This window comes from Lithobates pipiens, unplaced genomic scaffold, assembly GCF_037356315.1.
Source record: "Lithobates pipiens isolate NorthernLeopardFrog02 unplaced genomic scaffold, aLitPip1_a1.2 Scaffold_18, whole genome shotgun sequence".
Classification (NCBI taxonomy): Eukaryota; Metazoa; Chordata; class Amphibia; order Anura; family Ranidae; genus Lithobates; species Lithobates pipiens.
Window position 1 is genome coordinate 31,414,249 of NW_027507758.1, and position 26,999 is coordinate 31,441,247.

Genomic DNA, 26,999 nt, shown 5'->3' on the forward strand with positions numbered 1-26,999 from the left:
CAGGGCTGCCCCTCTTCACTATGCCTTTTCTTTGTAATGGTGTACATTTTAGAACAATTTTTAAGTTGGAACATTGACGCAAGCAATACTTTGGCGCACACGATCAGATATTAAAGTATAACTAAAGGCTAAACTTTGGATAGAGAAGGATTAGACCCCCTGTCAGGTCTTTATTGCTGTCTGTGTCCCAGTTAGGGAGTTTCACCCTCTACTGTTTACTGATGCTACCGAAAGTAAAGGGAAAAAATCCCACATTTTGGGAGGGTGTCACCAGAACAGGGATAGAGGGCAAACCTCAATGAGGAGACTAGTGACAACCAGGGATTCCCTCACTTCCTATTTGGCTATGGGACAGGAAGTGAAGGGAAATCTCCCCCAATGGGACACAGGCAGCAAGAAAAAAAAAAAACTGACAACGGTTACAACCTTTCCTTATCCTATCATAAATAGGAGGGAGGGGAGGTTTGCCTTTACTTCTACTTTAAAAGAAACCATTGCAAATCATGTTAAAAATTAATTAGTGCAACAGGTGGAATGTGTGGAATGTCATTGTTTGGCACATGAAGATGCCGATATTTACACTAAAAGACGTACTTCCCTTTTGGTAATCCCCAATCATTTGTATACAACATTCCTCCCGGTTCAGGCTGCTTTGCTTCTTGTTCATGGTAATATATTTGTCCTGTATACACAGGAATGGTATACGGCTCCTAATAACTGAAACCAAATATGTCTGAGCCCAGAACTTCTCACCACTTTATCTGAATTTGTTTTTGTTTTGTTTTTTTTCTTTTCCTTTTTAGCACTGATTTCCTTGTTCAGTATTCCTGTAATTTATGAAAGACATCAGGTAAGTGTTCCTGTTTATAAGAAGTGCTGATAAAACGATGGAGGGCACCTATATACAGTGCCAATTAGACCTTTAAGCTGGCAAAAAAGAATAAAAAATAAATAAAATTCCTCCATCCACACAAACAAGGTGGATGAAAAAAAAATCGCGCCCAGCCGGGCCATTGTATTCCGATATTGGGACCCACCTTTGTCGGTGCTGCAGCTGCTCCATGAGGACATATGTCCAGCTTTGTCGTCCACAGAAGTCACTCAAACGATTGACTTCTGCTGAGAAGGGACGGCCACACATTAATCGAAAATTCACTTTGTTCCTGCTGAACTGGACACATTTCGATCACTATATGGCTGGCTTTAGATGTGGCTGCACTAGTTTTATATTTTTCAGTCCAAGTACATTTCTATCAAGTACAGAATATACAGGTTGCACCACCCCCCCCCCCCCCCAGAATTGTGTCCTTATTACTTCTGTGAGCTGTACAGAAAGCGCAAGCATCCTTTCTCTACCATGTGTACTACTACTAATCCCATCAATCCACCATGTAATAGAGATAAATATCAGCAGGTATGTTTGATGTCCAGCCTGTGATAACCATGGCCGCCCCCATGGATACAGTGGAGAAATTGGCGTAGCTAAAGTGTGTTCATTACACGATTACCAGGTGAAGATAAAATGCAAAAAGCCAGCTAATACAGGCACCACATCGAGTGATTGGTGAGCTGCAATAGATGATGTTTGTCTTTGGCAGACTGAGTTCTGATCCGTGTATTGAACCCACGCAGAGGTACGCTCTCCACGCAGAGGTACGCTCTCCACGCAGAGGTACGCTCTCCACGCAGAGGTACGCTCTCCACGCAGAGGTACGCTCTCCACGCAGAGGTACGCTCTCCACGCAGAGGTACGCTCTCCACGCAGAGGTACGCTCTCCACGTAGAGGTACGCTCCATGATGTGCATGGAGATCTCGCGGCCAACCACCTTTCATTCGTTGGAGCAGGCTGCCTGTACAAGTCTCCGCAGAACATTTGTGCATCCCGGGAAGGGGAAGATGTTGCCTTGTAAAGGTGTACAGGATCAGTACACCTGTGTGAATGAGACCATAGGGCGGCTTCACACTGCCCCAGTGCCATCTTGTGCTTTGGGCAAAGCTGAGCTAACCAGTGTGTCTTGTGTGGCTTAGCTGCACTTTCTCATAGACATCCGAGGTCCCGTTGTTATGGCACGGTGTCAGAAAGCTCACCAAGGATGCAGCATGCAGGCATTGGCTGCACTTTAGCAAACGTGCAGCGGGACAGTGTTAAGCCACCCTTAGGGTTGTGTTGATATTACAGTAAGTCCCCTACTTACAGACGAGTTCTGTTACAATCAAGCTTCTGGAAGTCCAACAAAGATCAGTTCTTGCAGATAATGGCTGCCTGCGCTGATCAGTGTGTTCTGGAAGATTGCTGCACCAACATTGCTTGTTAGTACAGTGATCTGTCAGGTTTTCTTTCCGTTCAGCCCCCTGGGGAGTTCACATCTTGAAGGTTTGTAATGTAGGGGACTTGCTGTACTCTTTCATGCTTTTCCCTCTCCCTGTCCCTTGCTCTTTTCCTCTTCTCTTTCCAACCCCCCCCCCTTCCTTTTTTACTTCTTTCCTCCCCGTCTATTTATGTTCTGTCCATTTTCATCTGTTTTCCAACTGCCTCTTTTCTCTCCCCAACAATCCCGTACCTCCCCCCCCTATAGGATAGAGAAGCTGAATTATTTTTATTGTTGGCAAATGTCGTGAATAGTTCATGCGAGTCTTCCCACCATCTTTTGTTTTTTTTTCTAACACCATTGTTTTCTTTTTCTTTTTGCAGACTCAAGTGGATCACTATATAGCACTCATAAGCAAGAATTTTAACAATGTAAAAGACTTGTAAGTGTCCTTTGTGTGCTTTGGTTGTGTAATGTGAGCTTCTGTAATCTTCAGTGCTCCTCGGTCCTGATCAGTCTGGAGCATTTTCAGGAATAATAGAACATAAGATAATGACCTGCATCTATAAACAATATGGTTTCCACAAAGCGATCTCCTCACTTAAGCCGAGTACACACTACAGATTTTTTTTTTTTTGTGCAACCATTCAGGTTGCATGAAAAACTGGCAGCTCCAGTTGGGAGGCGCTGTACTAACCATGCAAGGTTAGTACAGCAATCTTCCCCCGCTGAGATGTGTTCTAATAGGGGACCCCCCCCCCCCCAGAACACTGATCAGCGCTTTCCACCATTGGCTGAGAGCTGATCAGGAGCTGGTCTGTTGCTGGTTTTCCAGCATGTGCATCTGACGGGCTTCCATTGGACAGACCAGTTTGCCCATAGGCAGAAAGTCAAGCAGTATTTTTTTGTACTGACAAATGTCTCCCAACATTGTGTGTGTGTGTGTGTGTGTATATATAGGACTTTAAGGCCCAATGCACATGTAGGTTTAGTGGTAAGAGCAGTGTGTTAGAGCGATTCATTATGGATGACGACCTTTTAGGCCTCTTCATCCCGTGTGCAGAGACTGGTGTTCTGCCCTCCATCAGCATCAGTCAATGTAGGGGCCCATAATAAAAAAAATAGTTTTCTGTGATGTGCCCTGTTCACGCTGCAATGCTGCCTTCCGGTGAGTTAGCAGTGCATAGAAAAATGCAAAGGTGCTAAGGTTGATTTACGGAAACTGGAGAACGCAAAATCTGGCGCGGCTGTGCTTGGTAGCCAATTGGGTTCCAGGTTTCTTTAGTGAAGTGGAACGTCACACTCCCAATTAACATTGATTAATTGTAAACCGGTCGTTAAATGATTTCTCAGCAAAATAAACCAATTTTTTTTCTGCAAAACACCAAGAGCTACTTCAAAGTCCAAAGTCACAATTGGTTTTTGCAAGAAATGTCATCACTTTGACATCTCAGTAAAGTGTGTTTTTTATTTTTTTTATATATAGTGCCATGCATTGTGATAACGCAATGCACAGCCTGCAAAAACCCCACTAGTATGCATGCTAACGCAGGTTGTTTTAGTGTGCAGCAAGTGGTCCTTATAATAGCAAACCTAACAATACTGCAGGACACCACAACCCATATGGCATCCTTTGTAGGGTTACATGGAACCCTGGTTGAGGCAGAGTTTCTCAACTAGGGTTCTTCCAAAGGTTGCTAGGGGTTCCTTGGGCAATGAGCAATATCTGTCCCCCTGCAAAAAAAAAAAAAAATCAATGGTGTCAGTGGGAACTTATCCGAGAGGCAGAATTTGCTCATTGTCCGAGGCATCTCTAACAACCTTTTGGAAGAACCCTGTTCTAGACGAGGTTCCATGCAACCCTACAAAGGATTCCATATGGGTAGTGGTATCTTGCCGTATGTTTGCTATTATAAGGACCACTTTCTGCACCCTACAACACTCTGTTAGTATGCATACTAGTGTTGAGACTTTGGTCTAAACCAGGGTTATGCAATTAGTGGACCTGTTGCAGAACTACAATTCCCATGAGGCATAGCAAGACTCTTGACAGCCACAAGCATGACAGAGGCAGAGGCATGATGGGACTTGTAGTTTTGCAACAGCTAGAGGTCTGCTAATTGCATATCCCTGGTCTAAGGCTGCTTTCACACTGGGGCGGGAGCGGCATCGGCGGTAAAGCGCCGCTAAAAATAGTCGTTTTAGCGGCGGTCTGCGGGCGCTAGCGGGGTGGTTTTAACCCCCGCTAGCGGCCGAAAAAGGGTTAAACCCGCCCGCAAAGCGCCGCTGCAGCGGCGCTTTGCCGGCGGTATTGCCGTGGTGTCCCATTGATTTCAATGGGTAGGAGCGGTGAATACACCGCTCCTTCACCTCTCCAAAGATGCGGCTAGCAGGACTTTTTTCACCGTCCTGCCAGCGCATCGCTCCAGTGTGAAAGCCCTCCGGCTTTCACACTGGAGGGAAAGGGGCCGGTTTTTTTCAGGCGCTACACAGGCGCTATTTTTAGCGCTGTAACGCCTGAATACCGCCCCAGTGTGAAAGCAGCCTAAACCAAGGTTTCTCAGCCAGGGTTCCTCCAAAGGTTGTTAGGGGTTCCTTGAGCAGTTACTACCTCTTAGATAAGTTGCCACTGACACCAATGATATTTTTAACTCTCTGTAAGGGGATTGTTCTTCCCAATGATCACAAGTGTAAGGAGCATTCTTCCCACCGACCATCACACTAATGTATCATGAGATGTAGATAGTCACTTTTAGCAGGAGTTCTCTGAGATCTGACAGTTTATGAAAAGGTTGGGAAGGGCTGTTCAGCTGTACAGCCTTTGTATGTTGTAACATTAACATCACCCTTCACTCAACACCCGTACTTCATTTGGAGGTTTTTTGTTGTTTTCTTTACAACCCTTATATTTGGGGTTTAGACAGGTCATATGGGTGGTCTTTGGTTATGGTTTTATTCCCTCTGCAGTAGATAAGACACCAGTTATCAGAAAATGACGTGTGTTCGTTCGTTCGTGTGTTTGTGTCTGCGCGTGTTTGTGTTTGCGCGCACGTGTTTGTGTGTTTGCGCGCGTGTGTGTTCTACCATGTAATGTGTTTTTTTTCTTTCTCCCCCTCCTGCACAGGATCCTGGCTAAAGTCCCCGGACTGAAACGCAAAGCTGATTAACTGCTACTAAAACAATAAAGTCAAGTTTGCCGCAGATACCAATAGGAGCCTCGGAATTTGAGCGCTGTGTATTTGGATGACTTGGGGTGGGTCAGGGGAAGACCAGCCTTGACATTGCAGTGCATTTTCCCAGATCTTTTTATTTACATTTTTTTTTTTCTTCTTTTTTTCTTTCTGCAATGCAGTGTTTAAGGATCGACACAACCGTTTTACTGCCATGTGTTTTCATTCTGAGTATTGTAAGCTGCTATGTATGAGTTTGAAACTATTTTCTGTTTCTTCTCCTGTGTGAAGCACCGTTTAATACAGATCTTTATTTGTTTTATAGCATGCTGTATATTGTGCTTCCGAAGTAGTCTTACTGCGCTTTCATGGGCATAATGTTAATCAATTCTTGCACTGTGTATGAAGAGTAAGTTGAGATATCTATTCGGTCGCCCTTCAGCGTAGAACGGAAACCTTTGTGCGCTCTGCCGTACATCAATGGCTCCTCTGCCCTGAACGAGCCGCCGAACAAAAAACCCCCCTCGTGATCATACCTAGAGATAAAAACGGCTTCTGTTCGGTATGATGGTAGCTCTATCTCGTGATTTTATCGTTTTATCAGTTGCCAATATCTATAGTGTTTTCAGAGAGCCTCGCTCCCACAGTGCTTCTCTTTTTTTTTATTTTTAGGATTGAAATGACATTCTAACTGCTAGCTCCATCGCACATACACCTAAAGACAAACGATTTCTAGGAACACTATTGTCTGTATAATGAACAATTATGTATACCAATATAGGAACTTACACGTCGTCGCTCAGTAGTTGGGTTTGCACAACCACATTTACAGTCACTTGAACCTTCTGTGGACCGAGTACTAAAAGCTGCAAATTTGTTTTACGAGAAAAAAATAAAATAAAATTGTTTGCAAGAACTTAAAGCGTTACCCAGCTGCAGGAATGTGCTGAAGCAAGTCTTTGGAATGCATTGTGATATGTAAAAACCAACAAAAAACAAGTATCAATAAAGCTTGTAGACCTTAACTTGTTTAAATGTTATTGCGGGCTCTTCTTTATCATGTATGTTCTGTGCGTATGGCTTCCCCTCCTCCCCCAATTAAAGACATTATTGTGCTGCTCTAGGCAGGAGAGAAGCGCAGATGAAGGAAAGGTGGAGCAGTCAGAAGTATATTGAGCCCCTGTCATTGGAAGGTGAGCACTTTTACCACCCTCAGGCCGGGTTCACGCGGGTCCAGCTGCGGTTTGCAGTCTGGTATCCTGTGCGTTTTGTGTTCACCAATTCAAGTGCAAATTTTCCTGTTTTAACTGCTTGAGCCCCGAAGACTTGACCCCCTTCCTGACCAGAGCATTTTTTGCGATTCGGCACTGCGTCGCTTTAACTGACAATTGTGCGTTGCACCCCATCAAAATTGATGTCTCTTTTTCCCCATAAATAGAGCTTTCTTTTGGTGGTATTTGATGACCAAATGGTTTTTATTTTTTGCGCTATAAACAAAAAAGAGCAACTATTTTGAAAAAAAAAAAACTATTTTTACTTTTTGCTATAATAAATATCCCCCAAAAATATAGAAAAAAAATTTTCTTTCTCAGTTTAGGCCGATATGTATCCTTGTACTTATTTTTGGTAAAAAAAAAAAATTGCAGTAAGCGTATATTGACTGGTTTGCACAAAAGTTATAGCATAACGGGGGGGGGTAGTTTTTATGGCCTTTTTATTTTTATATATATATATATATATATATATATATATATATATATATATATATTATAGTAATAGCGCAGATCTGCTATTTAATTTTTTATTTTTTTATGGGGACTGCAACATTATGGTGGACACAGTAAGTTCCACTTACCTGTTGGATGCAATGTAAAACTCATCCAATTCACATATATGCGAGTTAAGCCTTGGGGCTCAGAAATGCTTTCAGTCACACAGGGGAAGGGTTACTGAATAAGACTGGAGCATGCAAAATCTGGTGCAGCTCTGCATTTTTTTTATTATTATTATTTTTTTTTTTTTGTCAAACCCCACCCCCCCCAAAAAAATTGATCCTGCTCCTTCAAAGCATGCTATATGACACAGTGCTTGTCCTGTCATTTTAGCTCCCTGTAACGCCTAGAAAAAAAAAATCCTGCCTGCCAGTTTTTACCCTCCCCCTGTACACTGACCACGGGGTATCATGGCTGCTTAGCCCCTGACACCGTGGCAAGTTTACGTGCCTCAATCATCTACAGCCTGCTATCTGCTCGTGTCCTCCCCCCCCCCCCCCTCTACTCATGACAGTGCCGCCCCTCCCCCCGCTCCATAACACTAACCTGTATACACCCATCAGCACTGCCTCATATTGCAGTGTCCCTCCCTGTGAGTGATTGATTTATAGATATAAATGCTGTAAATACCTCATTTAAGAGCCAAGATTGCAATCACATGACCAGCCAGCTCTCTCCTCCAGACTGACCTCAGCAGGGTAATCTCAGCCCCGCCCACTTTGTCTCTCAGAGTAGGAAAGGAGAAAGATGCCAGTCTCAGCTATGAAATTGGGTATTTGCAACTTTTATATTTATAAATCGTACACAGAGGGGCATACTAAAATAGGAGGCAGTGCTGATGGTGTATGCAGGTTAGAGTGGCTTAACAACCACTTTAAAGCGGTTGCACCCAGTCACAGCTGAGAGGGCTGACTTCTTGATCCTTTCTTCCAGCGCTGTGAGCGGCCAGTGCCACTGTGACATCACTCCCATGCATGCGCGTGGGAGGCCTTGGTTCCTGCGCCGAGCCTTCAGAGTGAATCTGCCGCTGAAGTCGGCGGCTGCATATTTCCTAAACTGTGCAGGTTTAGGAGGTATTCATTTTACCTACAGGTAAGCTTCATTGTAGGCTTACCTTTTCAGGTAAAAATAATAAAGTGGGGTTTACAATGGCTTTAACTGAACAAGGTGAAGTTAGAAGCTGATTGGCTGCCATGCACAGCGGCATCACATTTTGCACTCTCCAGTTTTAATAATCAACTCCAGCCTGTCTGATCACATATACAGTATCTCACAAGTGAGTACACCCCTCAAATTTTTGTAATTTTTTTTTCTCTTTTCATGCGACAACACTGAAGAAATTACACTTTACATTCCTGGCGAGAGGGGCGTCTGCACGGCTCCGAGACATTTCACCTGCCTTTGTGATGTGATCTTTTTCATTAAAACGTTTTGGATGAAAATTGACGATCCATGGTGTGCTGGCGAATATGTACGCTTTTCACTGAAGAAATTACACTTTACATTGTAGCAAAGTAGTGAGTGTACAGCTTGTATAACAGTGTAAATTTTCTGTCCCCTCAAAATAACTCAACACACAGCCATTTATGTCTAAAATGCTGGCAACAAAAGTGAGTACACCCCTAAGTGAAAATGTCCAAATTGGGCCCAATTAACCATTTTCCCTCCCCGGTGTCATGTGACTCTTTAGTGTTACAAGGTCTTGGGTGTGTTAAATTTGGTATCGCCCTCACTCTCATACTGGACGCTGGAAGTTCAACATGGCACCTCATAGCAAAGAACTCTCTGAGGATCTGAAAAAAAAAAAAGAATTGTTGCTCTACATAAAGATGGTCTAGGCCAGTGATGGCGAACCTTGGCACCCCAGATGTTTTGGAACTACATTTCCCATGATGCTCATGCACTCTGCAGTGTAGTGGAGCATCATGGGAAATGTAGTTTCAAAACATCAGGAGTGCCAAGGTTCGCCATCACTGGTCTAGGCTATAAGAAGATTGCCGAGACCCTGAGACTGAGCTGCAGCACAGTGGCCAAGACCATACAGCAAGTTGAATACCGCATACACACGATCGGACTTTCTGGCAGACCAGAATCCATCGGACAATTCGATCGTGTGTGGGCTCCGTCTGACTTTTTCTTCCCAAAAGTCAGATGGACCTAGCAATAGGACACGTTTTAAATCTTGGTCCGGGAAGCCCGTTCCTCTGTATGCTGGTCCGATGGACCAAATACGATGCAAGGGCAGCTACTGCACCTGTGAGAATGTTTCCAGCACGATCCTATCGCGCTGGTCCTCGGCGACAGGGTACTGTACATCTCGCACTCGCTGCAATATGAAAAACATTTTCCTATCGCAGCGAGAGGGAATGCCTCTGCAGGGGCATACCAGGCCCTTAGGTCTGGTATGGATTTTAAGGGGAACCCCCTTACGCCGGAAAAATGCTTGGGGTCCCCGCCAAAATCCATACCAGACCCTTATCCGAGCACGCAGCCCGGCTGGTCAGGAAAGGGGGGTGGGGGGCGAGTAAGCGCCCCCTCCTGAACCAGACTGCATGCACTCAACATGGGGGATGGGTGCTTTGGGGAAGGGGTACATCGTACCTCTACCCATTCACCTGGGGGGAAAAAGTGTCAATAAAAAAACACTACACAGGTTTTTAAAGTAGTTTATTAGGCAGCTCTGGGGGTCTCTTCCGACTTCTCCACGGTTTCTGGTTCTTCTCCAGGGCTCCTCCGCTATCTTCTGTTTTGCCGCCTTTTTTTTTTGCTAGCGGTGGTCTGTGTTTCTCCTTCATCGCCATCGTCTTTCTTCTGTTCTTCCGATGTTAACATGATGCTCTCTCCTGCTGTAATGCTGTGGACACGGTGCCCGATGACTTATATGGGCATAAGGGGCAGGGTCACCCAGTGACTCCACCCCTTATGAAGGCCCAGTCCCGGGCAGGCTGGGACTGTGATGTCAAGGGGCAGGGTCTCTGGGTGACATCACCCGGTGACCCCGCCCCTTATGCCTATATAAGTTGTTGCGCACCATCTCCTCGGCATTACAGCGGGGGAGAGCGTTGTGTTCTCGGAAGAACAGAAGGAAGAAGACGCCAACAAAGGCAAAAGCCGGGCCACCGCTAGCAAAAGACAGAAGATATCGGAGGAGCCCGGGAGAAGAACCGGAAAGCGCGGAGAAGTCTGAAGAAGACCCCTGGAGCTGACTAATAAACTATTTTAACCACTTGCTTACTGGGCACTTAAACCCCCCTCAGTCCCAGACCAATTTTCAGCTTTCAGCGCTGATGCACTTTGAATGACAATTGCGCGGGCATACAACACTGTACCCAAATGAAATTTTTATCATTTTTTTCCCACAAATAGAGCTTTCTTTTGGTGGTATTTAGTTACAGCTCGGAGTTTTATTTTTTGCTAAACAAACAAAAAAAGATGCAAAAAAAAAAAATCATGTTTTAATAGTTTGTTATAAAATTTTGCAAACGGGTCATTTTTCTCCTTCATTGAAGTGCGCTGATTAGGCGGCACTGATGGGCTGCACTGGTGGGCACTGATGGGCTGCACTGGTGGGCACTGATGGGCTGCACTGGTGGGCACTGATGGGCTGCACTGGTGGGCACTGATGGGCTGCACTGGTGGGCTGCACTGGTGGGCACAGATAAGATGGCACGGATGGGCACTGATAGGTATCACTGATGGGCGGCACTGGGGTGCAGCACCTTTGAGGCAGACTGTGGGCACTGCGGGTGGCACTATGGGCACTGACGGGGGGCGCTTACTTTTATTCAGGATGGCACTGCAGGGGGCAGGTGGTCGCTTGCATTGCTGGCCGTGATCGGGACTGATGTCCCGATCACAGCCGTCGGTGATCGGCTTTTTTTTTTCTCCTCGCGCTGTCAGCGCGAGGAGGAATACTAGCCGATTACCTGCTCCGTTATATCACATGATCAGCTGTCATTGGCTGACAGCTGATCACGTGATAAGGGGTCGGGATCGACCCCTTGCACGGATCGGTGATCAGGCGAGTCTCATGGACTCGCCGATCACAGAGCGCGCTGCGCGCGCCCCTCAGGGGGCGCGCAGGCCGCTCGTACACGGGACTACGTCTATTGACGTCGTCCCGGAAAAGGAGATCCGCGCTGTAGCCGTCATTTGGCTATAGCGCGGATCTCAAGTGGTTAAAAAAAAACGTGTTTTTTTTTTTTTTTTTAACACTTTTTCCCCCAGGTGCATGGGTAGGGGTACGATGTACCCCATACTTATTCACCTAGGGGGATGGGCTGGGATCTGCGGGGGCCCCCCCTTCTTAAAAGGGGCTCCCGGATTCCGATAAGCCCGCCCACAGACCCTGACAACCAATCAGCTACACCTTCACCTGGATACTCACAAACTCCTGGACCCGCTGCAATCAGGCTTCCGCCCGGGTCATGGAACAGAAACGGCTCTCCTCAAGATTTGGGATGATGCCCTCGAAGCAGCAGATGACGGAGAGCCGTGTCTCCTCGTACTGCTAGACCTAAGTGCAGCGTCTGATACAGTAGATCACAATACTCTACTCGTCCGCCTCACAGAAGTAGCCGGAGTCCAAGACATAGATCTCCAATGGTTCGCGTCCTTCCTAGGAAATCGGTCACAGACAGTGAAACTAGGAAAATTCCTCTCCGAAACTCGGGCAGTCACCTGCGGAGTCCCTCAAGGCTCTCCGTTGTCACCCGTTCTCTTCAACATTTACATTTGCCCACTCCTTCAAATCATCAGATGCTCAGATCTCTGCTTCCACTCTTACGCTGACGACACGCAACTTTATTTCCGGATCAATGGAAAAAAAGATCACCAACAACAACTTGAAAACTGCCTCAAATCAATAGAGGACTGGATGACCACCAACTCCCTCCAGCTGAACCAATCAAAGACAGAGCTTCTTATCTTACACCCAAATCATAAGCCCGCAACCAAAACCTCCTGGTCTCCACCAACCGTCTTTGGGCAGACTATCTCCCCAAAGACCAAAGCGAAGAGTCTCAGGGTTATTTTAGACGCACAAATGTCAATGGATGCGCAAATAGGATCTGTAGTCAGTCGATCTCACCATCTGCTGCGCATGCTTCGCAGACTCATCCCTTTTATCCCAAAGAATGACAAAGCAGTGGTAGTTGGAACAATCATTAATTCACGACTGGACTACGCAAACTCGCTTTACATAGGATTACCACAATATCAACTTGCGCGATTACAACTGATCCAAAACACGGCGGCAAGGCTGATAACAGGAAAAAAACCCTGGGAATCCATTTCTCCTTCACTGAGGAGCTTACATTGGCTAACCGTAAAAAATGGGATCACGTTCAAGACCCTGTGCCTCACCCACAAATGCGTGCATAGAGAAGCTCCGCAATACCTAATGGAGAAAATAAATCATTACACACCAAACCGCAGTCTTCAATCAGCCAACAAAAACCTCCTCCTCGTGCCCAAAGCCCGGTATAAATCCAAGGGGGATCGGAGATTCGCTGTCCAAGGGCCTCGGCTATGGAATGCTCTACCAATCAACATCCGCCTGGAAGAAAATCACCTGGCTTTTAGGAAAAAACTCAAGACCTTCCTCTTTTAGCAGATGATCAAAGCTCGCCACAGCGCCTAGAGGCGATTCAGTTCGCATTGTGCGCTATACAAGTATTTCATTCATTCATTCATTCAACGGCCAGGGTTATTGGGAAGAGGTGCTTTGGGGTGGCGACCCCCTTCCTCAAAGCACCCATCCCCCATGTTGAGGGCATGTGGCCTGGTTATGGTTCAGGAGGGGGTGCGCTTGATCGTCCCCACCCTCTTTCCTGACCGGCCAGGCTGCATGCTCGGATAAGGGTCTGGTATGGACTTTGGGGGGGGGGGGGACCCCCCACGCCTTAAAATCCATACCAGGCGACGGGGCTCGCAAGGTGTCAATCTCGCAGATGAAAGCTGTAAGATTGACTTCCCTTTCTAGTCCTGTCGTACCTGAAGTCGCGTTCAAAATGAACGAACTTTAGTCCGTGTGTGGGCAAGTCCGTTCATTTTGAAAGTCTGTTGGTAGTCCATCAGACCTAGTCTGCTGGAAAGTCTGTTCGTGTGTACGCAGGTCAGCTCGTTACGAAAGTCCATCGGGAAGACCGTCAGACCTAGTCCGTCAAAGTCTGGTTGTGTGTACGTGGCATTACTGGGCAGGTTTCACTCAGAACAGGGCTTGCCATGGTCGACCAAGGACGTAATATCCAGAGGTTGTTTTTGGGAAATAGATGTATGAGTGCTGTCACCATTGCTACAGAGGTTGAAGGGGTGGGGTGGGGGGGGGGGGGGTCAGCCTGTCAGTGCTTAGACGATACACTGCATTAAATTGGTCTGCATGGCTGTCATGCCAGAAGGAAGCCTCTTCTAAAGATGATGCATAAGAGCCTGCAAACAGTTTGCTGAAGACAAGTAGACTAAGGACATGGATTACAAGATAAACGTATTTGGTTCAGATGGTGTCAAGCATGTGTTGGCAACCAGGTGAGGAGTACAAAGACAAGTGTGTCTTGCCTACAGTCAAGCATGGTGGTGGCAGTGTCATGGTCTATGGCTGCATGAGTGCTGCCGGCACTGGGGAGCTACAGTTCATGGGAACCATGAATGCCAACATGTACTGTGATATACTGGAGCAGAGCATGATCCCCTCCCTTCAGAGACTGGGCTGCAGGGCAGTATTCCAACATGATAACGACCCCAAACATACCTCCATGACCACCACTGCCTTGCTGAAGAAGCTGAGGGTAAAAGTGATTGACTGCCAAGCATGTCTCCAGACCTAAACCATATTGAGTATCTGGGGGGAATCCTCAAACGGAAGGTGGAGGAGCGCAAGGTTTCTAACATCCACCAGCTCCGTCATGGAGGAGAGGAAGAGGACTCCAGTGCCAACCTGTGAAGCTCTGGTGAACTAAATGCCCAAGAGGGTTAAGGCAGTGCTGGGAAATAATGGTGGCCACACAAAATTTTGACACTTTGGGCCCAATTTGGACATTTTCACTTAGGGGTGTACTCACTTTTTGTTGCCAGCGGTTTAGACATTAATAGCTGTGTGTTGAGTTATTTTGAGGGGACAGAAAATTGAGTTATACAAGCTGTACACTCATTACTTTACATTGTAGACAAGTGTCATTTCTTCAGTGTTGTCACATGAAAAGATATAATAAAATATTTACAAAAATGTGAGGGGTGTACTCACTTTTGTGAGATACTGGATTCTATGTGGCTCAGTTGAAGCCCAGACCTTGGTGCATTTACTTGCAGTAAAACCTGAAAATTGCTCCTGAACAGCCCCCCATCTAGGGATGTTTAATTCTGAAAGTCGCCATCTATTGATTGCCCTAGTACAAAGCATATTCCTCTATAGTGTGTATTTATCTCAAGCCAGAGCACCAAGTCTCCGTTCTGTCATGCTGATGGTAGGGAAAGGAGACAACAGAGTCACTTCTGACAAGTTTTCCTGACACCAAGTGAGAAATGGTGACGGGGAGGGACCTCCAGCTGATTGACAGCCTCAGTACTGTTCCTGTGTGAAGGGGGTGTCCCCCCCCAATCAGCTCTCCTCACTGAGCTCTGCAGAGTGCAATTTCAGCTCTCCACTCTGTTTTCTGAATGGCTTGTTAGCGGCTCCGGTTTATTTATTTTTTTTTTCAAGAGCCGACCATTGCCTCTAAATGGTACAACCATTTTAAGTCAAATCATGTACCAGACGTGATTGGGCAGCAATTGGTTAAAGTGGTATTAAACCCAAACCCAAAACCAAAAATGTTAAAAGTGGTGACTGCATTTGTTTTCTTTTTTGGCTTTTTGTGCTTCTGTTCTCACCTGGTGCTCTGGCCAGTAACACACCTCCTGTGTTAGAGTGCCCCCCCCCCCCATTTTGGCCAGAGGGGCACAAGAGGGGACCTTTGAACAGCAGCATTGTCATTCTGGGGGAATGTATTTAGATGCAGATTGAAGTTGAACCCCAGCTCACACCTTTAATCAGTTACAACAAAGTTTTTATTTCTTTTTTTTTGGGGGGTGGGGGGGGGGGCTAAAGGTTTTACATGAATTAATAAAAGTGCATTATTAAGCACCCCTATTAAATGCTCTCATCCATGTAAACTGATACATTCTGCTGGAGAGTGTGTGCTTTTGAAAAACAGACTTGCTGGTTGGATCACCAGATGAAAATAGAAGGAAGAAAGCCTAAAAAAAAAGAAAACAGACACCGACATGTAAGAATTGGTAAGCTAAAATATAATAAATATTTGCTTTTGGGTATAATACCGCTTTAATTCCTCGTTCAGCTCCAATCGCATGACAAGTTTCACCCTAGTGCTAGGGTGTGACGCCGACTTTGTGGTGCCGCATATATTTGAAAAAGTAGTTCCTGCAGTACTTTTGGTAATTTCGGGTGCGTCTTCTATAGACCGCTGTGCTTGAAGCTACACAGATGTCTTTCAAGTCGCACTGCCATGCGGCTTTGAAATCGTGCGACTTCAGATGAAGTCACACAATTTCAAAGGCACAGTCAATGTGAATGAGGGCTCATACACATATATTTGTATTCTTTTTTAGCCCATTAGATGGCGCACAACTTACGTGCTGGGTTTGCTTTGATAGCTCCGAGTTCCAGATAATTTATGCGCCCTCTAGTGGACGTCATTATAATAAAACCAAATAAAATAATATTTATATTGGGCTAAAGACAAAGATGTAAAGGTATAAGGCAGTGATGGCGAACCTTGGCACCCCAGATGTTTTGGAACTACATTTCCCAAGATGCTCTTGCACTCTGCAGTGTAGTGGAGCATCATGGGAAATGTAGTTCCAAAACATCTGGGGTGCCAAGGTTCGCCATCACTGGTATAAGGTATTCTCGCGCCAAACTACGTGCCCTAAAATAAAATAAAGATAAAATTAAAATAAAAGCTATGGTAGCAGCAAAACACCGGTAGGGGTGATAACCCTCCCCAAAAATAATTGATAATAGGTTAGTGGTTGGTGTTGCGCTCCAAATGAACAAAAAATAACAATATAGCTAAATAAACTAGCTGCAGTGCCTAGGTGTCAATAAATGGTGTATAAATAAACTACGTGCCTTAATAGACTCAGACAGTGTGTATATCAACTCAGGTGAAATAAATCAAGCTGTGCACCTAACCCAGTGCTAACCGTATTCAATCAAGTGCTATGTGCAGAATCAATAATCAAAAAAGATTCAATTGAAGTAAAACAGTGTGTGGCATAAATAAAAATTAAATTAAATAAAATAAAAATAACAGACTAAAGTGTAATCCAAAATCAATGAATGGATAGAGGTAGGAAAAAATAATAAAAATAAAATAAAAAATAATATAATATAATAAAATATTAGAATAAAAATAAAGAAATACACACAGAATATACAAAAGGATAGGACTTGTAAAAACGTAATAATACAATATGGTACAGTGCAGTAACATCCGGTGTATCTTAATCAAAGTGCATACAGTGCAAAGAATGATGATCAAAATCCAAACGCACATCCAGAATGTGCTCTAAAGTATCACATCAAGCAACGGTTGTATATAGTCATGCAAAATGTGAGTCCATCCAGTGCCAAATAAATCAATAAAGCTGCGTGACCAAACAAAAAGGGACTGGTTCCACCGGTGCTCCTGTGAATCTTGTGTTCACACACTAGGTGCAATAACTACCTTACCTTACTGCTGTAAGGTAAACAGCATTCCAATAAACATACTCTTGCTATCCGCTGGTATAGGCTCAATAAGTAGTTTTCTCTGGACACTCAGTCACCATGCATATGCAGTTATCATAAAAGGAAGAAAGGGGAACACTCCAATAGTGAAGTAAGTAATTACAGTTTCTATTTATTCAGTAAGCAAAGTCCTGGGTACTCACATTTAAAAACCATAAAATGTACAGTTTAAAAAAACGAACGAGCGCCGCGTTTGTACTCCGGACGTCACTTCCGGTGTCCTCACTCTCCAATAGCGTTCCTACGCGTATCGTCACCAGTCATGTGACTTCATCAGGGCCCTTTTTTGATTATTGATTCTGCACATAGCACTTGATTGAATACCGTTAGCACTGGGTAAGGGCCGGTTCAAACTGCAGGCGCGGCGAGGCGTCTCCAACTTGCCTCGCCGCGACCTGCGGCGACCTCAGCGGCGACTTGCAGATGACTTCTGTATAGAAGTCAATGCAAGTCGCCCCCGAAGTCGCCCAGAAGTAGTACAGGAACCTTTTTTCTGAGTCGGAGCGACTCGAGTCGCTCCTCTCAGAACGGTTCCATTGTACAGAACGGGGGCGACTTGCGGGAGCGAGGCGAGTCGTGTCGCCTCGCATCGCCCGCTGTGTGAACCGGCCCTTAGGTGCACAGCTTGATTTATTTCACCTGAGTTGATATACACACTGTCTGAGTCTATTAAGGCACGTAGTTTATTTATACACCATTTATTGACACCTAGGCACTGCAGCTAGTTTATTTAGCTATATTGTTATTTTTTGTTCATTTGGAGCGCAACACCAACCACTAACCTATTATCAAAGACAAAGATGTGTTTTTTTTTTAATATAAAATCCGCTAACAGCGATCAGATGTTCTCGTGTTGCACAGCTTAGTAAATGTTTAGCACTTGAAACATTTGCACATTGTCATAATTATCACCAACATGCAGATGTCCACACTCCACCATGTGATCTGGCTGGAGATGGGCAGAATGGTGAAGGATTGTGATGAAGGAGGCATTTATCAGGTGTGTCATCTTTTGCAGAAGACAAGCTGGAAGCAGTATCTGTATGTACAGCATACAATCTGCAGATTTCCCCTCCAGGAAGCCCACAGGTGCTGCATCCGGCCACCAGTTAAAGTCAATGGCTGTAAACCTGTGATGTCTCTGGATCCAGAAATTTGTGTTAGCGGCCTAATCAGCCCTCATAGTTCTTATCTACAGAACTATGAGGTTTGTTTACTAAAGGCAGATCCACTTCGTACTACAAATGCAGTCGCTGAAGATCCGAGGGGGACATGCAGGGAAAATAAAAAAAAAACAGCATTTCTGCTTGTACATGATTGGATGATAAAATCAGCAGAGCTTCCCCTCATTTCAGATTTGACCCTCAGATCTACAGTGACTGCACTTGCAAGTGCATTTGCAGTGCAAAGAGGATTTGCCTTTAGTAAATAAACCCCAATGTGTTGTAGTGATGAGCGATTAGGCAGGGATGACATAGTCCACAATGGAGTTATGTGTTGTCAGCCCACAACAGGACTTGGGAACTGAGTGCATTTCTGTCAGAACGAGGGTTTCTTTTAGGATCTTTGAAAGGATAAAGCTGGATACACTACAGGCATACCCCACTTTTAAGTACACAATGGGACCAGAGCATGTATGTAAAACAAAAAATAGGATTTGTTTACTCGTCATAAAATCCTTTTCTCTGAGGCTCATTGATGGACACAGCTCCTTTAAATCTTGACCGTAGGGTTATCACGCCACCTTCAGGAGAGGACTAGGCAGAGCATGTAACACGTGAAAACAACAGAACTGTACAGTTCCGCCCAGGGCGCGGTCCCTCTGGTAATAACCCCTCAGCCTGCTTCCTGCAGCTCAGTACGTCAACAAGCAGTATAATGTAAAATATTAGGAGGGGTGGGTGCTGTGTCCGTCAATGAACTTCAGAGAAAAGGATTTTACGGTGAGTACAAAAATCCTATTTTCTCTTTCGTTCATTGACGGACGCCGCTCCATTAAATCTTGACCGTAGGGACGTCCCAAAGCAGTGTCAGAACGAGGGTGGAAACAGCAAACATAACTTCCACAGCCAGAGGCGCTCCTCAATGGAGGAGTTGCCATCTGAAATGACTGCATCAGAACTTGCGGCCAACGTATGCATCAGAATGCGGTTACAGACAAAATGCAACTTTCTGTAACATGAAGAATGAGTGTAAATTGCAAAAATTACATGGCCGCTTGCAAACTTTGCGGCCAAAACAAGCATCTGAAGATTCGCTTACATTAACTTTGTAGAACTTTGTGAAAGTGTGAACGGATGACCAAGCTGCTGCCTTACACACCTGGGAGACAGACACTTGATGTCGGAAAGCCCAGGAGGTCCCAATTGCCCTGGTGAAATTGGCCAAAACAGGAAACGGGGGCACCTGCCTCTTCAAGGCGTAAGCCCGGACCACGTCCAGGGAATGGAGGGCCATCTCCTTAGGATGTGCCAGCTTAGGACACAGGGATGGTAGCGCAATGTCCTCATTGAGATGAAAAGCTGAAAACCACCTTTGGAAGAAAAGAAGGTTGCGGACGCAACACCACCTTATCCTTGTGGAAAACCAGATATGGCGACTTGCAAGACAAGGCCGCCAACTCAGAAACCCTCCTGGCCAATGTAATAGCCACTAGAAAGACTACTTTCTGAGAAAGAGTCAATAAGGGAATTTCCCTGATGTTCTCAAACGGAGGTTTCTGAAGCACTGATAGCACCAGGTTCAGCTCCCATGGAGGGAGGGGTGGTCGCACCGGAGGGACTACATGCCGAACCCCTTGCACAAAGGGGCTTACCAATGAGCGAGATGCCAAGGGTCGTTGGAAAAAGACAGCCAAGGCTGATATCTTTCCCTTGATGGTGCTTAAAGCCAGTTTCTGGTCCACTCCTCCCTGTAAGAACAGCAGGATCCTGGTAATGGAATAAATAGGCACGTGGATGCCACCCCATCTCCTCACATGGAGAAATAAGCCTTCCACGTACGATGGTATATCTTCCGAGAAGAAGATCTTCCTGCCCTCAGCATAGTGGAAATTACCGAGTCTGACAGACATCGGTTCCTTAGCACCTGGCTTTAACAGCCATGCCGTTAAAACCAGCTATGGTAAAGCAGGATGGAGTATCGGACCTTGTGACAGAAGGTCTTCTTGCATCGACAACCGCTAAGGAGCATCAGCCACCAGGCGTACTAGGTCGGCGTACCAGGGACGCCGGGGCCAATCTGGGGTGATCAGTATCACTGGAATCCCCTCAGCCTCCACTCTGCGAAGCAGACATCACAACAGTTTGAGCAGAGGAAAGGCGTAAATCAGTCGGTACTGCTCCCATGGAGCCACCAACGCGTCTGATTGCGAAGCATCTCTTGTCCTGGACATGAACCTCCACACCTTTTGATTGAGCCAAGAGGCCAGGAGATCCACATCTGGTGTGCCCCACCGCAGGCAAAGAAGCCTGAACACCTCCGGATGCAACGGCCATTCTCCTGGGTCCAGCATCTGGCGACTTAAGTAGTCCGCCTGCCAGTTTCCTACTCCCGGGATGTACATGGCCGACAGGGCCAGTACATGTCGCTCTGCCCACCGGAGGATGAGTGACCTCTCGTGCTGCAGCCGAGCTCCTTGTTCCCCCTTGATGGTTGACATATGCCACCGCCGTGGTGTTGTCTGACTGGATCCTGATCGGACGCCCTCGTAGCTTCATTGACCATGTGGAGAGACAGCCTGATTGTTCGAAGCTCAAGCACATTGACTAGCAACTGGGATTCCTCCCGCGACCAGAGCCCCTGGGTCGACTGTACCCCCAGCACTCCACCCAAGCCGGTCAGGCTGGTGTCTGTTGTGATCACCATCCAATAAAGACGTGTGAACGATTTTCTGGACCAAAGGGCCGGAGACCTCAGCCACCAGAGAAGAGAGTCCCTGACTAATTGGCTCAACCGAATCTGCTGATCCAGGGATAACGGAGATTTGCCCCATTTGGACAGTATCTCCCTCTGCAAGACTCTGGTGTGAAATTGGGTGTACGGTACCGCCTCGAAGGAGGCTACCATGAGGTCCAGAACTCGCATGCAGAAACGCAGCAATGGCCACCTGTGGTTCAACAACAACTTCCCCGCGGCTCGGAAAGTGTGCAGTTTATCTGAAGGGAGAAACACTCTCGCTTCCACGGAGTCCAGCAGTAAGCCTAGGTACTCCAGGCGCTGAGTCGGCACCAGTACCGCCTTCTAGAGGTTCAACACCCACCCAAACTCCTGAAGAGTTTGCATGGTGATCGCCACATCCTCCCTTAATTCTGAGGCGGAAGCTACCCTCAGAAGGAGGTTGTCTGGGTAACCCACAATTGTGATCCCACGTTGTCACAACAATGCCAAAATTGGAGCCAATACTTTGGTAAAGACTCGGGGTGCTGAAGCCAGACCAAAGGGGAGAGCCACAAACTGGTAGTGCTCTTCCCCTACTGCAAACCGCAGAAACCTCTGATGCCTGAGGCATATGGGTATATGCAAGTATGCGTCCTGGATATCCAGAGACGCCAGGGAGTCCCCCTGATGGAGTGCAGCGACTATTGAGCGAACTGATTCCATTCTGAACCTTTGTACTTTCACAAAGCAGTTGTGGGCTTTTAGGTCCAGAATTGGACATACCTCTTCCTTTTTGGGGACTACAAACAGGTACTATCACCTGCAACTGAGCAGGTCCCTTATTGCCCCAGCCAGGGCCTCCCGGCGAGCGGGGAGTAAAGGTATGCTGGAGGGGAAAAATCAGTTTTGTGGCCAAGAGAGGAACTCTATCTTGTAGCCTGATGAAATCAGTTCGCAGACCCACTGGTCAGACAGCCGAGAGGCCCACCGAGCTGCAAACTCCTGAAGGTGACCCCCCACCCGAGTGTCGGGCGGGGGCAAACCTTCATGCGGTAGTACTTTTGCTTGCAGGCTTGTGAAACCAGGGATGCTTTTGTCCCTCAGCAGTCGCCCTGTCAGACTGGGAGAGCTTAACTGACATCCCGGGCGGGTGAAAAAGCCTCTTTTGAGCAGAAAAGGAGGGCCCTTGCCTGCGGCGTGGCTCCTTACCCTTCTTGGACTGTGGGAGCAACATGCTCTTCGCACCTGTGACATTTTTAATAATGTCATCCAGTGAAGCTCCAAATAGCCGCTCACCAAGGAAGGGCAAAGCCGTCACAGCTTTTTTAGATGCCTGGTCCGCAGACCAGCATTTCAGCCAGATCTGGCACCGTAGCACCACTGCTGATAACGATGCTCTGGAGAACAGGGGAAGTGTATCCAGGGCCGCATCACAGACATACATGAGGCCGTGCACCAGCTGGTTTGCTAGTTCTACGCAGACTGGAGGAGACTGTTGCTTCTCCAGCTCACGGTGCAATAGTTTTGCCCACCAATGCCATGGCTAATACCGGTTGTGACCCCACTACCGTAAACATGGACTGGGCATGACCCCACTACCGTAAAACATGGACCGGGCCACTGCCTCGGCTCTCCTGTTGGTAGGGTCCTTAAATGCAGGAGCCCCTTCTATCGGAAATTGTGGTTACTTTATTTAACCTGGATACTGGGGGGTCAAAGGACCGGGGGAGCCGACCATTTTTTTAAGGAGGCTCTCTTCAAAGGGGTAATGCCATCCTTTTGGGAACTGAAAAGGATGCGGGCTTCCCCATTCCTTGTATATGAACTTATCAAAATAAGTCAGATACGGAAACACCTTAGGTATACGGGCTGGTTTACGAGCCCCAAAAGGGACCAACACCTCAGCAGAGGATCCTGCTGCATCCTGCATTTTCTGGGTATCCCGCACAGCAGTAATAAGTGCTCCAACTAGCGCTTTTTCCTGCGCAGACCCGGACGCGGAATCATCCTCACTGTCCGAACGGTCCTGGTCAGCATCCTCTGACACATCAGAACAAGGGCCGCCAGTCACCGTGGGGTCTGAATCAGAGCTCTCCCGGGAGGAAGGGGTGGGCAGGGGACGTTTTTTTACACCCCTTGCGCCTGCACGCCGCCTCCACCCTGGAAACAAACGTTTCCAGGACCGCCAACAAAGCGTCCAAAAGCACTGCACTATTTGCAGGCGAGCCGGTTGCAATTACAGGCAGATCTGGGGAAGAAACGCCAGCTTCTGATGTCATGCTGACCCACCCTGTCTGCCACCCTTGGGGACTTAGGACAAGGTGCTCAATCCCACCCTCCTAGCTGCTAACAGACTGGGGTGCCCCACTGCAGGACTCACCACCCTGACCGAGTGCTGCACCATGCTTTCGCTGATCGCTGTGTCAGGCACAAGTGTCCCGGAGTAAAAACCACGCTGTTCTGAGGCACAGGAACCAGCACGGGGTAGAAAAACCGCGCTGAGGCTACAGGAAAATGGCCGCTGGACGTTCTTGTGTAGGAAAAAACACTAGGAAAATGGCCGCCGGATTTCGAGAAAATGGCTGACGGCCATGCTGCTCACAAAGACTAACAGAAAATGGCGACAGCCATGCTGTACACAGAGACTACAGAAAATAGCGGCGACCACCACTATGGCAGTAGCACATGCAGAGCCCACAGACCCCAGCAGAGAGACAGATGACAGCACATGGACACGGACAGTCAGCGCAACCCCCAGCTAAGGGTCAGAGCCCCCCCGGAGGACCCCTGGCCCAGGTACATACACCGCACCACAGCCCAGCCATGCTGCGTCCCACAGGAACACAGAGAGAGAGAGGAAAGGAAGAAGAGGGACCCCCTAATCGACCTCCCAGGGAATGCCCAGCTACTCTGTCCTGCCGATACAGGGAGCGCTGTACTTACCATCTGGATGAGCCGGAGGCATCGCATAACAGACCCACACCCGAGCAGTATGGGGTGGCTGCTGGCCACGGCACACTGTGATAAAGACATCCATAGTCCGGTCATATATGTTCCCCAGGAGCATGTAGCTCAGTGGCCGACTCTGGAGGGGCATGTCGTGGCTGAACCAGCGTGTAGCTAGGGCCTGCACACGCTTGATGGCCGGGCTGGAGAGACTACAAGGATCTATATTATCCAGCCTGCCACCCAGCCGGCTGTTGATAGCAGATCACAGGATCAATATCTTGCACAAAAGGCAAAGATTGCAGAAAATAAATCCCCAGGACAGATGGTCCTGGCAGGGAGCCTAGGCCCTTCTCCTTCACTAGGCAGAAAAAAACTGAGCTGCAGGAAGCAGGCTGAGGGGTTATAGCCAGAGGGGCGGAACTGTTCTGTTGTTTTCACATGTATTACATGTTCTGCCTAGTCCTCTCCTGAAGGTGGTGTGATAACCCTACGGTCAAGATTTAAAGGAGCTGTGTCCATCAATAAACGAAAGAGAAATGTACTTTAAAGTGAAGCAATGCCTTTTTTTCACTTCTCAATGCATGTACTGCATAGCGATAGTCATTTACAGGCATACCTGATTTTTTTTAAATGAAAATGTATACTTTATTTTTGTATTAAAAATTTACAGGCATAACTACTGATTACCTAGGCAAGCTGGCCGACCCCAAAATCTGATATTTTTTAGCCCTGGGTCCCCTGTTGGTGCTCCCCAAGTTTGTTGTTCTTGTCACTTATGGTTCAGGAGCAGTGCCATGTCAAGCTGACCAAGATTTCCCATAGATACCAATGTTAAAAACCGGGAGCAGTGCCATGTCAAGCTGACCAAGATATTCCTTAGACACCAATGTAGCCGCACTCGCGAGTATATGTAAAGTGAGGGTTCAACTGTATACAACTTTCTTTGGAATTAATTTTTTTCCTTTTAGGTTTGACCTCCTATGGTTTGAGAAATCGAAATACTCAATTTGTATGCATTCAGGCAGGTCGTTGCACTAAAAAAGTTGAAGGTAAATCTAAAGGGAATCCAACAACAAAAGTTGTATAGTGCGTATCCAGCCTAAAATACTGAGAAAATGTGCATGTATGGCAGAGATACACTGATCAGCCATAACATTATGACCACCCACTATAAAGTAGGTCCCCCTTTTGTGGCCAAAACAGCCCTGATCCGTTGAGGCATAGACACTAAACAAAGCATCACACCGCTTCTGCCAGATTGCCTTCTTCCCAAAGTGTATCCTAGTGCCATCTCTTCCCCAGGTAAGTGACGCACACCCACATAATGTAATAGAAACCGTGATTCAGACCAGGCCACCTTCTCTCATTGCTCCATGGTCCAGTTCTGATGCTCACGTGCCCATTGTTGGCACTTTTGGCCATGGACACGGGTCAGCATGAACACCCTGACCAGTCTGCGGATACGCAGCCGCATATTCAACAAACTGTGAACTCAGACACCTTTCTATCAGAACCAGCATTCACTTTTTAGTAACTGGAGCTCCAGGAGATCTTCTAGTGGATCGGACTACACAGGCCAACCTTCTCTTCCCATGACCCTGTCATCGGTTGGACAGGTTTCCTTCCTTCCTTGGACCACTTTTGGTCGGTCTTGACCACTGCAGACTGGGAACATCCCACAAGAGCTGCAGTTTTTGGATTTGCTCTAGCCCAGTCATCTTGCCATTTTTTTTTCTGCTTTCAACACTCCAGCTTCAGGAACAACATGTTCACTTGCTGCCTAATATATCCCACCAACTTTCAGATGCCATTGTCACAAGATAATCAATGTTATTCATTTTGCCTGTCAGTGGTCATGATGCTGTGGCTAATTGATTGCATACTATTTTTTATTATTATTTTGCCTTGACATTCTTTAAGTGATTTTTAACCACTATAGCCCCGGAAGCTCTTCTAGTGGATCGGACTACACAGGCCAACCTTCGCTTCCCATGACCCTGTCATCGGTTGGACAGGTTTCCTTCCTTCCTTGGACCACTTTTGGTCTTTTTTGAGCTAAAGGTCTTAATGACCAGGCGTCTATATACTGGTTTGTGCAAAAGTTATAGCGTCTACCAACTGAGATTTTTTTTTTAACTAGTAATGGCAGGACTGCGATATTTTGACACTATTTGGGGACCAGTCATCCTAATACAGTGATCAGTGATAAAAATATGCACTGTCACTGTACTAATGACACTGGCTGGGAAGGTGTTAAACATCAGGGGCAATCAAAGGGTTGACTGTGTGCCTGACCAGTGTTTTTCTAAACTGTGGGAGGTGCTCTTACTAGGGGAAGACATGGATACTAGTCCCTGCCTTGCATAGACACAGGATCCATGCCTTCTCTCCTGCCACAACGGTAATCTGCCTTGTTTACATAGATTGCAGTTCTGCATCTGTAGCCAAGTCTACGGTAACCGCTAATCAGCTCCCGCTGGGTGAAATCACAGCAGGAGCGAGCCGCCAACAGTGTGCATTCCCCCTACCTGGAAGTGCAGGATCACGTAGGTATTCATGATAATGTGCACAGCGGCCGCCCTGTAGCAGGAAAACTGCTATAGGGCAGTGGTAAGTGTATAATGAAGTCTGGTGGGAAACACACTTCCAGGAGTGTGGGTCTTTGGGGTCCTCAGCAGTTCTTACTGGTTCCTCCTGCTGATCTCCATGTCATTACAGGATATAGTGCTGATATGGAGGTCAACAGGAAAAACCAGTAGAGTCACAGGGACCTCCAGAGATTGACACTCCTGGAACAGTTGGTTTTCTAGAGGACATTGAGGGGAGCATTCCAAAAACATAAATGTATTTTATTTGGATTTTATGTGATAGACCAACACAAAGTGGCACATAATTGTGAAGTGGAAGGAAAATTATAAATGTTTTTTTACAAATAAATATGTGAAAAGTGTGGGGTGCATTTGTATAGCGCCCCCCTAAGTCAATACTTTGTAGAACACCTTTCTCTGCAATTACAGCTGCAAGTCTTTTTGGGGATGTCTCTACCAGCTTTGCACATCTAGAGAGGGACATTTTTGCCCATTCTTCTTTGTAAAATATCTCAAGTTCTGTCAGATTGGATGAAGAGCGTCT

The 26,999-nt window shown here is 46.6% G+C and overlaps 1 protein-coding gene across 7 annotated transcripts in view; it reads left to right on the forward strand.

The window, feature by feature from the left end:
• Window positions 1–6,505, forward strand: part of RTN4 (reticulon 4) — a 109,710-nt gene extending 103,205 nt beyond the window's left edge. For all 7 annotated transcript variants that reach the window (XM_077485533.1, XM_077485534.1, XM_077485536.1 and 4 more), the window contains 3 exons: window positions 804–850; window positions 2,694–2,752; window positions 5,435–6,505. In XM_077485533.1, coding sequence (XP_077341659.1) covers window positions 804–850; window positions 2,694–2,752; window positions 5,435–5,477 — 149 coding nt within the window. In that variant the 3' untranslated portion in view covers window positions 5,478–6,505. The remainder of the gene's footprint in view (window positions 1–803; window positions 851–2,693; window positions 2,753–5,434) is intronic.
• Window positions 6,506–26,999: the final 20,494 nt, after the last annotated feature.